Raw genomic sequence first — 13,315 nt, 5'->3', positions numbered from 1 at the left:
TCAACAACAGACAATAGTTGAACATGATGAGCTTGGATATTTACAAATCAACTCAGCCTAAATGCGACATAAATACAGGAGCTCAAAAGAAACATGCCTAATTGTGTTTTATACACCGTCATGATGAATATACTGGAACGACTGACCAGTCATTTCTTCCTTTGCCCCATGTTGTACGTCTCTTGGCAGGGGGCGGAGTTTCCGTTCCTTTCAAAAGAGCTGAGTAGTTTGGTACACCCCAGTTACATTCGGGAAGCAGAAGCCACGCTGCTGTAGTAATATAGTAAGTCACTTCCGCCACTTTATACGATAGCACGGAATAATATAGGTTTTTTTTAGTGAAATATTAGGACAATTTCAGTAACTTTCAAAGCGCACAATGGCTGAGAAGATGGACCTGGAACAAGGGAGGGCATCCAACGGCGAGCCGTTGGCGAACGGACTGACCAGCCCGAAGAGCAGCAGCCCAGAGTTGCTTTCACAGCGGGTGAAGAGGGTGGTGATGGCTAACTTGTTGGTGATTCTCACCGTGGCTGGGGTCATCATCGGTGTTTTTATCGGGCTTGGTGTGCGAAACGTGGCGCTCACGAAGACCCAGATCATTTACATCGGTTTTCCCGGCGAACTGCTTATCCGGCTGCTGAAGATGATCATCATTCCTCTGGTGGTATGCAGTCTAGTGTCCGGGGCGGCCAGTATTGACCCTAAAGCCCTGGGAAAACTCGGCGGATGGGCTATGCTCTTCTTCTTAGTCACTACCTTAATCGCGTCGTCCATCGGGGTTGTGATGGCTTTCATCTTAAACCCGGGTTCGGTGCCTATATCCAAACCCGGTCTATCTGACCAAGACGATGTACCTGTCGCCAAAGAAGTGATCGACTCCTTCTTGGATTTGATCAGGTGAGTGAATCAGTACATCACTTGCTGCTTGTGTATGAATGTGTTATCTGACAAAGTATCAAACTTTTCACACAAAGTAGTTTTGCTGACTGTTTCAGTAAAAGGTGGAAAAACCCCTTGACATTGTTTTTACTCGATAAATTTTATTTTAAGATTGGAGTGTGGTTTAAACGCGGGACAGGAAATTAGATACACCTCGCTTTCCCCTGCTGTAATGAGAATATGTAGTTGCGTCAGCTCACTTACGTCTACACATGGAGGTTTAACGCGCAGACCAGTTGATGCGTACAGTTTAAGCGACCGCGCAAACTTTTTTTTTCCAACCGCGTTTTAATTTCAGCTAAATGTCATTACTAATGTTCTATTTCACTTTTTGGCTTTACTGTATAAACCCACGTGTTCCGACAAGAGTGTGAAGAGCCCACGCGGGGACATCCCCGGTTGTAAAAGAAAAAAGAAAAGATATTGAACCCTCTTAATTTGACGCTTTAGTTTCCTAGGAATTTCCTTTTGAAGTGAAATGGTTAAAAAAAAAAAGAGGCCAATGTTGATCATTTACAAACACGTGTATCGTTAGAGGGTTGGCTTTGCCATGCAGCTTTTAAGGTATAATATGCAGCAGGTGTCTGTCACCTTAAACGCAACACGGAGCAATTTTTTTTGTTGTAGTATGTTGTTAAGTCTCTTCTCCAGAACGTCAGTATTTGACTCCTTCTAAGGGAGACCCTGCAATTAACAGACTCTCCAGAATTGTTGCCGCCCAGAGACATCCTGAATGTGCCAACTCATCTACTGAGGAAATTAGGGAAGCAAAACAGTTAGGAAACAGTTTCTCAGAGACTGAAATAGTTAGACTTTCTGACACATCATAAACTGATCTACACAACTCTGAGAGGCAGTATTTTTCCTCTTTAACACATCTCCTATTCTACCTTCCAAAACTGCTCCTGTGGGCTCATAGCTTAATGAGTGTCTTTAAAGTGTTAAAGTTTATTGAAAATCAACCTGTTTGTGCACTATAAAAGCCAGTTTTTCCTTCCCCTTTCCTTGCTCCTCTGCCTCCAGCAGTGGGACCAAACCCTGGCAAAAACTCCTGAAAACATTTCATGTCGCTCAGTGCCGGATTAGACATGGAAAAGTAATGTGGCAAAACATAACCATTCACAGATTAACATTGTTCCCCTGATTTATATCAGAGAAACTTGCATAACAGCATCTGCAAGTTTCCAACACAATGGTTTGGTTTATAAAACTCAGATTGGCTGGTAAGCATTTAGTCTGACTCTCATTTAATGTTTAATAGCCAGGATGAAAAGGGAGCTCACAATGCAGGCCTCCAACAGCCCAGTTTAATGCTAAATTACATTCATCAATGCGAAATCTCACCTTTGTCCAGATTTATGGACTGTAGCTGTGCTGTGCTGTTTGATAAAGGAAAATAAAAGAACAATCAGGAAAATCATGATGATCTCGCACAGGACACAAGTCAATGTAACACACATACACACACACACACACACACATTTACACATTTTGCTGATAGGACAGCAGCCAGACCCTGTGGCTCTCATTAGAGCGAGCCCTCTCAGTCAGTGTCCTGGTTAGTTTTGACAACAAAGACAGCGTGATACTTTATGACTGAAGAGCTGTTCATCAGTGTGTAAAACAGCCTGGCCATTGTTTAACCAAGCCGTGTGATAGGTTAAACCCCTGAGACACTCCTACGTTCCTGTTGACATTTTCTTATCTCCTGTCTTTATTTGCATTCTTCTATATCCACATGGTCTACGTTAACAGGTGGCGGCTATTAGCCAGTGCTCCCGTCACCTTTGTATTTCTTGATCACGTACACCATTTGCCCTGAGCCGCAGGAAAGCAGTGACGTTAAATGCAGATTATATCTCTTAGAAGCATTATGGCTCAGAGGAACTTCACATATTGCCTGCTTTTGCCAGGCTCAGTGTTTTCATTCTGTTCACCCGTTCATCTTCCCAATCAAGCACGCAGAACTCGGTATTTACTGTTCAATGTAGACCTGTGTAAGATGTTACCCGTGTACTGCCATATCCGGCACGTGTAACAAGATGCTGGTAAGACATCAGCAGCCTGTCATTATAGAAACACATACACACACACAGAGTGATATGTGACAGCACAATGTGTGGATTGTTGTCATACCACTACATTAATGGCCAAAAATGCTGAATGTTTTACAACCAATCAACTGTTTAGCATAGCAAAACACATTTAGCATAGTGTGAATAGTTAGTAAATTAATATCCTGTTCCTGATCCCTTGTAGTAATATCCTTTCATACAACCGTGTTTCACAGAGTGGTTAATTTCATCCCATCCTTGCTTGAGAAAGAGTCTCTGAAAGATGCTCCTTTCATTCCCAGTCATGGTACTATCACCTGTCACCAATGAACCTGTTTAAGTGTGGAATATTCCAAATAGGTGTTTTTGAGTATTCCACGACTTAATTAGTCTTTTGTTGCCCCTGTCTCAACCTGTTTTAAACATGTGCTAGCATCAAATCCAGCATAAGAATATACTTATGAAAATCAATCAAGCTGATGAGGTATAATGTTAAATGTATTGCCTTTGTACTGTTTTCAGTTGAGCACATGTCAGAAAGGATTAGCACATTATGGCATTTTGGGTGGTGTCTATTAAGTGGCCAACCACAAAAAACGGCTATTTCAAAATTAGATGCAGGATACCACGCATATTTTTGGCCTATTTGTAGAGTGATAATGTGTAAATTGCAGTGATCAGGCTGAAGTCAAGCAGTTTGACTAAATTATTCATTTTTTTAAATTATGCGAAGCTGCTCTAAAATCCCCTGTAGTTCCTCTGCTCTAGTCATTCCAGGCAGTTGAAAAGATCTGAGTAATACTAATACGCTTCGTATCTAAATTAAGTCTAACATGGGTTTCAAAGCCTGGCAGCTTTTTTGTTTGTAATTCAGCCTTTGCTTCAGTTGCACACTGCACTGTCACACAGTCATATGATGTTTAATCCTGATGCACTATGGCTCTAATGAAAGGGAATGAATGGTTTGGAAGAGATTTTGAAGTTAATGCCTTATTACTCTAAATCCGTTGCAGACAGCTGAGTAAAGGGTTGTTAGAAACACATGGGTTTCATGAGTTCTTGAGAGATTTAATATGCAGTTGCACCAACATATGCGTGTGTGTGTATGTACTTGTTAGTTAACACAACAGCAATTAGAAATGGGGCCAGAGTAAAAAAAGTAGATTAATAGTTAAATTCTGTCAGCTATTTTCACATGATCGATCTTGTGATTCCCTCAGTTTGAGCTGTTGCTGACATCCAAAGGGTCTAGCTGGTGTCTCTGCAGCACCACTTATGATACTCTTCTGTAAACAGGACTAACTAGTATTTTTTTTTAAGTAGGACTGTGACCCAGAGCTGCTTTGTAGTTGATTTTAACTCTTTGTCTATGTGGCATGTAAACATTTCAGACATCATCACAAATGAATATAAACTCAAATGAGGTCAATTTATGGCTTTGCAATGTGTTTGCTTTGTAGCACATGTGGCCTTTTATGTGTGTCCATTCATATAAGTGGCAATGCTGCGGTGTGTGCAGATAGAGAAAGAACCAAACAAGGCTCAGACACTTGTATAATGTTAAGCTTTTTCACGTGTGATTTCCTTTCCTGCCATCACAACCACATCTTTTTCATCGGATTTTCTCAAGGCGTCTGGTAAATAGGTGGTTGAATTGTTTTGTTTTTTTCTTATAGAAACATCTTTCCTTCCAACCTGGTGTCTGCCGCCTTTCAGTCGGTAAGTACTGTTTTTCAGTTCTCTAATTTTACATAATTATGATTTTTAAATTGCATGAAGGAAAGATGATAAAATGAAGGAGTGTACTAAACTAGCTGTGCAAAACTTTTTCCCTCCATCCAGTATGCAACCACCTACAAGTTGATTCCCAGGAATACATCAGATGGAAACACTTCTTTCTCAGAGAAGGTGAGAAAAGTGGATGGCCTAGTTGTCCACAGGAAATACTGCATAAATGCATATAACATATGGACATCATCTTGTTTGTGTCTCTAGGATGAAGACTTGTCTTTTCATGCACGTCTTTGTGTCTCCACAGGTGCCTGTTGGAATAGAACAGGACGGCATGAATATTCTTGGTCTGGTAGTGTTTGCCATTGTGTTTGGTATAGCTTTAAGGAAGCTGGGAGAGGAAGGAGAGATTCTCATCAAGTTCTTCAACTCCTTCAATGAGGCCACCATGGTGCTGGTGTCTTGGATCATGTGGTAAGAAAGACCTGCATGTTTTCGGGTTAAGAGGAGCAGAAAGACAGGCTTTTTCTTTGTGCTGTGTTCCAGAACCATAATGATCTACGCCAGTGTACTGTCCCCTCACTTCCTCTGTCTTTCCTGCCCTTCCTGTCTCTCTACAGGTATGCCCCTCTTGGTATCATGTTCCTTGTAGCTGGCAAGATTGTTGAGATGGAGGATGTTGGCGCACTGTTCGCCAGTCTGGGAAAATATATAGCCTGCTGTATCATTGGACATGCCATCCATGGCCTTCTTGTGCTGCCTGCCATCTACTTCGTTATCACAAGGAAGAATCCATACGTCTTCCTCTGGGGGATATTCACAGCTCTGGCAACAGCCTTCGGAACAAGCTCCAGGTAATGAGCTCACCGCTGTTTGCTTCTCTCACTCTATCGCACACACATTTGTTTGTTCTCCCTGGTTGTTAAATTTCAAATACTGAGGTTCTACTGTTCTAAAACACACCCACTTTTTCTCTCTGCAAACACATACTTTCATATCCATACACTAACACATTGCTCTGTGTTGTTTCCCAGCTCTGCCACTCTACCCCTGATGATGAAGTGTGTGGAGGAAAATAACGGCGTATCCAAGCACATCAGCCGTTTTATCCTGCCCATTGGAGCGACGGTCAACATGGACGGAGCTGCTCTCTTCCAGTGTGTGGCAGCTGTTTTCATTGCTCAGCTGAACGACACTCACCTTAACTTCATCCAAATCATTACCATCCTGTAAGTAAATATGTAAATATATATAAACTAAGCTTGAAAAGAAATAATTTTCTTCAGCTGAATTCAGACAATAGAGGTCCCAGCATGTGGCAAAACAAACTCTGCCATCTGCTGGTCATCTGATTTGACAGTAATTTAGGTCTTGGGAAGCTCAATGCAAAGCTTTTGCAATCTTGTTTTTCCTTTTTATTGGAAATATTTCAAAAATGCATTCTGTCTTTTAAAAGAGATGGACCGTTTTAGAGAACTCAACTCATCATGCCTGGATCACTGCAATGGCTTTTTTACTTGCTTGATTCACTAATATTATTAACTGATATATATATATATATATATATAATATAAAACTCAACTGTCAGGCTTTTGACCAAAACCAAGAGAAGTGGTCATTGTTCCTGTTTAGGTGTGTTAACGATGGCTCCCAGTATATTTTAGAACACAATCTTAAAGATTGTATGGATTAGCTATAAAGCTCTTCATGGCTGTGCCCTCTTTACCTCTTAAGCTGAAATTATACATCGTGCATCTGAGAGTGTGCAGTCACTGAACTCTTAAGTCCCTCCTTTTAACACATACTTTTTTTTTTTACTTCTCTGCTTTATTTTCCTTGCCACTGTGAACCTTCTTGTTTTGGATGTGGATTTTAAAGTGTTCTTTAAATAAAGATGAGGATAATACCAATAATGATAATATTTGCTGCTTTGATGTTTAACTGTGTCATCTTCCCTCCTAGTGTGACGGCTACAGCGTCCAGTGTCGGAGCTGCAGGTATACCTGCTGGTGGTGTGTTGACCCTGGCCATCATCCTTGAGGCAGTGGGACTGCCCACCAGTGACATCTCTCTCATCCTGGCTGTTGACTGGCTTGTGTGAGTAACAAACCATTTATAATTTATGTGGACATGTAGAGCATGACAGCAATGTAACGGTTGTGATATACTCCAAACCTACCATGATCCCTGAAATGCACTTCCATAATTTCATGCAATGCCCAAATTGCAGTTGTGAAGCAGTTTGTTAAATTGATTGCCATCCGTTCTGTCTGTCTTCAGTGACCGTACCTGCACAGTGCTGAACGTGGAGGGTGATGCCTTTGGAGCTGGCCTCTTGCAGTATTTTGTAGACCGCACGGCCAAACGAGAGGAAGGAGCAGAGCTGACCGATGTCAGGCTGGAGGAAGGCCTATCAGTCCCTGCCCCTGAGCACTCGCCGCTCATTGGAAAACGAGACGCCGCAGTTGTATCCGAGTCCGTCATGTAATTCAGCTGCTGAGATCAATAATGACTCTCATTTATGACACTCCTACAAGATGAAACGTGAGCTATAAACCCCCCCCCCCACCTTGAAGATGAACATGCACACTATAAAATGTTCTCTGTATTTTTCTGGGAGCTCTAAAATGTAGGGGGAAATTGAAAATCTTTTTTTTTTTTTGAGGCACAGTACTGCATATTAGTCTGGCTCCTGCAGTGACTCAATTTGGTCCTCATCAATTTTAAAGTCTGAATTTTATAATTTGGCCAAGTTGTGCAAGCCAGGTGTTCATCAGTCACAACTAGATTCCATCCACTGCAGTGTCAAGAATGGTAATGTCAAATCTAATGTTACAAGCAGAAGAGATGTTAGATTTATTCATTCATCATTTAGAGATAGACGTTACAAGGATGTATTTACCCGTTGGCTCACTTTTACTGATTTGTACTTTAAACTTCTCACACAACTAGCAGAAGTAAACCACAGGTATGTCCCACCTCATAGTGGGAAATGGGAACATTTTCTGACTATAAAAGTTGATGAGAACTACCATACAACTTGCTGCACCAAATTTTGAAAGTAATAGAATCTATTACTTTCAAAATTTTATTTTATTTTAGTTGTTATATGAACATACATTGTTTGTGTGTATATATATAATACATGATTATGGACATTTTCAAGCAGATTTAATCTAATGTATTTAAACTGTAGGTCTTTGTACAAGATTTGTCATATTTAGTGTATGAAACATTAGTGTTCCATGCATGAAAATGACCATAATGTTTGTAAAATACACAAACATTTATTCTTTTCACAGTTGCTTTTAAAGGGGGTGGAAAGCCTTTATTAGTCTGTCATTGTGTCTATGGTTACTCCATGGTACCTTTTACGCATGATGCCTTTCTCATGGTGAGAAAAAGCACTAAAGCTGTAAAACCTGTACTCAAGATTATATGTATTGTCCAAAGCACACCAAATGAAATGAGGTCGTCAAAACGTCCCAGCGAATGAAGGACCTTTTTTCTCAAGGACTAAAAATACATTAACATGCATGGACACGGATTCACCTCTAAACATTTCTGCCTCTTCAGATGGACCTTAATGCAGTGGCAGGCAACATAACCTCAGGTGTAACTATGGCTTGAAGATGGTCTTTAAAATTCCATGACCAAAAATTACGCTGTCCCAGCAAACACGCAGGACACTGGATGACATTTCCAGGGAGGTGTGCTTTTTTGTTTTTTGTTTTGTTAAAAACTAAAAAGAAAAAAGAAATGTATATCTATATCCCACATTAAACTCATGCTGCTGTTCTTTGTAGGTCTCACCAAAGCTCAAGTGGGGTTTAAAAGCACAGTGTCATAATGACAATCTGTTTGATGTTGAGTGGTGTGGTTGCATGTGATGTCTAACTGACAGAAGCCGTTCTTCTACAAGAATGTCTACATTGTTTAGAGTAGCAACAGTGGACTGCCAGAGTTCGTTTTGACTGTTGAGACCTGGAGCCCTGAAGGGCTTAAGTGAAAATACGCATGTCTCAACTTAAACTACTGTTTTGATCACAAACATGAAATACTAGTTATACCACATGTCATAGATGATGCCTCCGTTAATTATGTTAGAATTCATATTTATTTCCCCAATCAAAATCCAAAGAAAGTTTTGATTTTTTTTTTCTTTTTCATCGTGTCTTCTTGTGAGAACTGAAGTATTTATTTTTTATTATGTTCATTTTTGGTCTTTGTCCTCTTTAGGGTGAGAGTAAAAACTGCTTCTGTATGGGGATTTTTTTGGTAGTGGGCTTTTAGGAAAGTTCATGACTTGAGACTTGAGACAGCGATGAGCTGTACCGGTTGGACCCCAGAGTGATACTGTCCATTTTCAAATACAGCGTGTAGTTAATGTTGAATGTTTATCTCTTCCATCCATATCATCTGAAAACCATTTAAAGCTCTACCAAACAACTGGCATGTATACTGTTATATTGATGTATGCTGAATGTACAAACATTTGGGATCTTTTCAGTGGGTTCAGTGTCTGTATTCTTTATCAGATTTATTTTGTACTAGATTTGCATTTCCCATGTTGTTCATCTCTGAAATTATTGAAGTCAGTTCAGTTTCTGCTTAACACAATTTTGGTGCAAGGTTCTGAAGATGTTAACATTCCTTTCTGAGATCTTTCACCATATGGATATCAGGCCTTTTCGATCTAATATTTGTGTACTGTCGTAATAATTTTATTACAGTGGGGTTATGTTTCAAATTGATTTTTCAGTTAGTTTGAATATACTGTTGCCAGGATTCAAAAATTAAAGGACTTTTTTTATTATTTGGCTCTCTATTGGCTGTTTGTTACAACCTTCTTTGTGTGTTTAAACTCTGTTTACTGCACTTAGCAAGTGAAAAACACGTGTATGTGAAAACTCCACCCCCACATACCATTCTGTAGTTGCATATAAGAAGGCAGACAGACACTTATGGTTAGGGGCTTGTTTTTGCAGCCAAATATAACCGCTTATGACTTTTCAGTGGTATGGATGCTGGTTATCCATTGTTATTTGAGGAATGCAATTCAACATCTGAAAGGCAACTATTGTTGAACTTCAGTTTGAGCAATTGAGTAGCAGTGTACATCTCTGCACCACAAAAGAGCTGCATTCCTGTGATGTTATATGCCTGTTTGTCCTGTCATAAAATCCTCTACCCCCCTGCCATATGGCTGAAGAAATCCTGTAATGCTGACGACAGTGCAGTGAGCAAATCCGCACAGGCTCGGCAGTGAAAAAAGGTGTCTTGTGCCACCTAGTGTTCAAAAAGTTTTGCAATCAATATTGCACATGCATTTATGAAGGATTTGCCGACAGTTGTAGAAAACAAATGAACAAGATAAATACATTAGATGATAGAATTCCTTTATTTTACCAGTTCATGAACTGGAGTGACATCTTGATAGATCACAAACAACAACCACAGGAGATATATTGTACCCAGAGAATCTGGTGTATTATTTTTTTTCATCTGCAACTTCTCTTTTAAATTGCTTTCAATAAATTACTGGACTTCCATTTCAGTCAATGCAGAATGGGTTCCCACTAATAACACACACAATTAAATGGTTGATACTGATTTACAATTAAAGTCAGCATTTGATGTTTGCAACTGAATACAAAAAGCCTGATAGAGCAACATTTCATCGTCGACATATGCCAGCAACAACAAAATGAACGAAGTGAGTTTCTCATTTCACCACGAGGAAATGTGCTCGACACATCTGCAGGGAGTGTCAGGGAGAAAATGGGAACATTCATTCATACACAAACTGAAATGATCAGTGCAAATCAATGCAACACAGTCATAAAACGCCTGTCAGGGCAAAATAAACTTATTTTTAAATAATTCTGTACAAAACCTTACATCTGCTTAACATCATGTACACTGTAGCTTTTAACAAGAAACCAGTATCATTTAGTGTTTATCATATTTAGACTTTATTATACAACACATACAGATTTAGTCTGCCATGTAGTGAAACCAGTCTTTGACTGATAAACACACTAAAGTATGGATTTAAATTTGGTAAAAACTACATGGAAAATGCAGTCATTTTGGCACCTTCTTAGTTTCCTGGCAAAAATCACATGTTGAGGCAAGACTTTCTGTGCTGTTCAGTAAACACATACAGTACGACAGAGGCTTGTGAGTCTCTCTCATCTCATAATTTGTTTCTGTCCAGCCTCTTTTTTGTGGGGTTGGGATACTGAGGGTTCTCAATAACCCCCTCTCCAAACTTGAGCTCTAAGAAGGCTCTGTGGTTGTTGGGACCGTACGCAGTGATGCCAGCAAAGGACATGGGCACCAGTGGCTGCAGGAAGTGCTCTGGGAACTCCACGTCTTGTTTGTGCTCTGTCCATGTGTCTTTGGTCATGACACCATTACGTGGATAGAATGGCCACAGGTCGACGTGCAGGTGGTTGGCCTCACTGTACTGGACTCTGTAGAAGTCTCCTTCCACTGCGCGCTCCCAGACATAGCCGTTAGCATCGACCAGAGAGCCTGAGTCCAGGTTCTTCAAGTGATCACAGTTTGGTATATCCTCCAGGTAGATGCCCAGGTCCACATCATAATCCCATGGAATGATGTCCTGATGGCGGACGGCACCGAGCAGAGTTCCTCCCTCTAGCCAGTAGCGTACACCAGAGGTCTCCAGGATATTGATAACATATTTGGTGGTTTCCCTGAGAGCTCGTAGACAGCAGGGAGGTGTCCAGCGATCCAGGTAAAGGTAGTCCGGAGTGTCATCCTGCACTGTCCCGAAGCAGCGAGTTGTCTCTTTACTGCAGCCATGCCACTGTTCCTTCCCATCAGGCAGCAGGAGACGCTTAAGACCGAAGCTCCTCATGAGCTTCCCAGTGGCCTCCTTCAGTCGAGTGTCGGCCTTCCACTGGTTGTGAGCCGAGCTGAAGAGGGGCCGGTGGTTTGCAGAGAAACAGGGGCTCTCCAGCAGCTTGACTTTCCAGCCTCTCAAAGCAGTCTGGACGAAGAGTGAGGAGAAGAGGGGGCGCCCCAAAGGGACAGACAGGTTAAACAAATCCTCAGTGCGAATGAGGATCACTGCATCTCCTTGGAGAGCTGTACACACGCTCCCACTGCTCCCGGATGCTGCTGGTGAGTAGGTGGCTGTCCATTCTCTGAGGTTCACCCGCAGATGGAGGCACTGCACAGCTGATCTAGCAAGCACAGGAGCAGCTACCAGCCTCACAGGCCCCCCACCCTCACCTTCCAGCTCCCTGATCAGCCTCTCTATAGCCCGGGGTTGCTCCAACTCCACCCCATCAGGAACCAGCAGCACAAACTCTGTCTGGACATGGAACTCTGGCCTGTGAGCTTGGGGCGGCTGGTCCGGGGTGGGGGAGAGAACCAGAAGCCGTGACCCCTCTGGAAGCACCAGGGGAGGGTATGGAAAGGTGTCGGCCACAGCCAAGAAAGGAAGCTCGGGTCTCTGGCGGAGGAAGGAATTAGCCACATCCCCAACATAATTTTCAAAGTTTTCAAATTCCCGAAGAAGAACAGTCACACGTGGGCCACGGCTGTGTCCCTCCACCCCGACCACACCAGGCTCACCTCCAGCCCCTACAAGTACCCCCAGACCTGAGGCTGGAAGGGCAGCCCTCCTTGTGCCCCTGCCGAGTTCCTTTCTCTTCTCCATCATCTGCTGCTGGGCCCGGGACACATAGTAAAGAATGAGGAGGTTGAGGATGATGGCGCCAGTTAACAGGCCCTGGCAGAGACTGATACGCATGGCAGCTAACGTTTACTTTCCGGTTTCTCTTTGGAGAAGAAGACTTTAAGGTAATTAACGTACCATAGGAGTGGTGGGTTTTAGGTCCCCATTAGTGTAATGGCAGAGGATTGAGAACTGAGGAAAACCTGTGGAAGACAGAAAACAAAGAATGATGCAGTGATCGAGTTTGACTTTCCCACACATTTAAAATAACATCTATATAACGACAAAGGACAATTTCATGCTGCTTTAAAAATGACATATGAAACATGAGATTTTGATTGAAAATAGCCAGCAGTGTGAATCATTTACTTTAAAAGTAAAACCAGGACAGTCATGCAAGCTTTTCTTTTCATTTGGTGTGCTTTTCGTATGGTCAACTGCAATCAATAAAAAACAGGCTGGTAAAATTCACGACCACCACTCACCTTTATTTAAATTATTCTTTACAAGACAATCATTTGCAGCCCAACACATCATTATGCATTACCCATGTCATCAGAAACTTCAGCAACGTTAAGCCCGTTAGCCTTGTAGGTTATATTTGCTTTTCGTGGCGGTCCATCTCAGCCAGCTCTGGTAGCATAGGAGCAAACCTGGCTGAACCTGTAGCAGCAAACACAGGGATTAATCTGCTAATATTCGTGCCGCTGTGGCTGAAGTCGAGACTTCCACATTTTAAGAATAAATCCGCAACTTACTGCACACAGATTTCATGTATATGAAGCTTAACATTTGCTTAACCCTTAAACCCAAATTCACAACTGAGCTGTCACGCTGTTGTCCGCAGCGACACCTGATATACTTCCGGATTGAATCC

At 41.8% G+C, this 13,315-nt stretch overlaps 2 protein-coding genes across 4 annotated transcripts; one reads left to right on the top strand and one right to left on the bottom strand.

Moving 5' to 3' along the window:
- The first annotated feature begins 208 nt into the window (after positions 1–208).
- slc1a5 (solute carrier family 1 member 5) lies at positions 209–8,525 on the top strand. Its single transcript, XM_046389161.1, has 8 exons — positions 209–900; positions 4,673–4,715; positions 4,839–4,904; positions 5,035–5,201; positions 5,348–5,581; positions 5,762–5,956; positions 6,690–6,824; positions 7,008–8,525. Exons 1-8 carry the CDS (start codon positions 380–382, stop codon positions 7,213–7,215), a joined length of 1,569 nt encoding a protein of 522 aa, XP_046245117.1. The 5' UTR covers positions 209–379; the 3' UTR covers positions 7,216–8,525.
- Positions 8,526–9,755: 1,230 nt separating this feature from the next.
- On the bottom strand, positions 9,756–13,307 carry LOC124059287 (fukutin related protein). Of its 3 annotated transcripts, XM_046389157.1 has the most exons (4): positions 13,197–13,307; positions 12,924–13,101; positions 12,577–12,641; positions 9,756–12,426 (listed from the first exon to the last, which is right to left on the bottom strand). In XM_046389157.1, the coding sequence occupies exons 2-4, from the start codon at positions 12,973–12,975 to the stop codon at positions 10,927–10,929; spliced, it is 1,617 nt and encodes a 538-aa protein (XP_046245113.1). In that variant the 5' UTR covers positions 12,976–13,101; positions 13,197–13,307; the 3' UTR covers positions 9,756–10,926. The 3 variants fall into 3 exon arrangements, with proteins under 3 accessions (XP_046245113.1, XP_046245116.1, XP_046245115.1); XM_046389160.1 differs by having other exon boundaries at positions 9,756–12,502; positions 12,924–13,299; XM_046389159.1 differs by having other exon boundaries at positions 9,757–12,641; positions 12,924–13,299.
- Positions 13,308–13,315: the final 8 nt, after the last annotated feature.

The sequence above is a fragment of the Scatophagus argus genome, chromosome 5, assembly GCF_020382885.2.
Source record: "Scatophagus argus isolate fScaArg1 chromosome 5, fScaArg1.pri, whole genome shotgun sequence".
NCBI classification, from domain to species: Eukaryota; Metazoa; Chordata; class Actinopteri; family Scatophagidae; genus Scatophagus; species Scatophagus argus.
The sequence above is the reverse complement of the archived record's forward strand: the minus strand, read 5'-3'. Positions and strand labels throughout refer to the sequence as shown.

Bases quoted from the DNA above. Each gene is read 5' to 3' on its own strand.
- slc1a5 (XM_046389161.1), top strand. From the start codon at position 380: ATGGCTGAGAAGATGGACCTGGAACAAGGGAGGGCATCCAACGGCGAG. The intron at 4,716-4,838 runs GTAAGTACTGTT...CCCTCCATCCAG, and splicing joins TGTCTGCCGCCTTTCAGTCG to TATGCAACCACCTACAAGTT. The intron at 5,957-6,689 runs GTAAGTAAATAT...CTTCCCTCCTAG, and splicing joins ATCCAAATCATTACCATCCT to TGTGACGGCTACAGCGTCCA.
- LOC124059287 (XM_046389157.1), bottom strand. From the start codon at position 12,975: ATGATGTGTTGGGCTGCAAATGATTGTCTTGTAAAGAATAATTTAAAT. The intron at 12,642-12,923 runs GTGAGTGGTGGT...TGTCTTCCACAG, and splicing joins AAAGAATAATTTAAATAAAG to GTTTTCCTCAGTTCTCAATC. The intron at 12,427-12,576 runs GTACGTTAATTA...CGGGCCCAGCAG, and splicing joins TAAAACCCACCACTCCTATG to CAGATGATGGAGAAGAGAAA.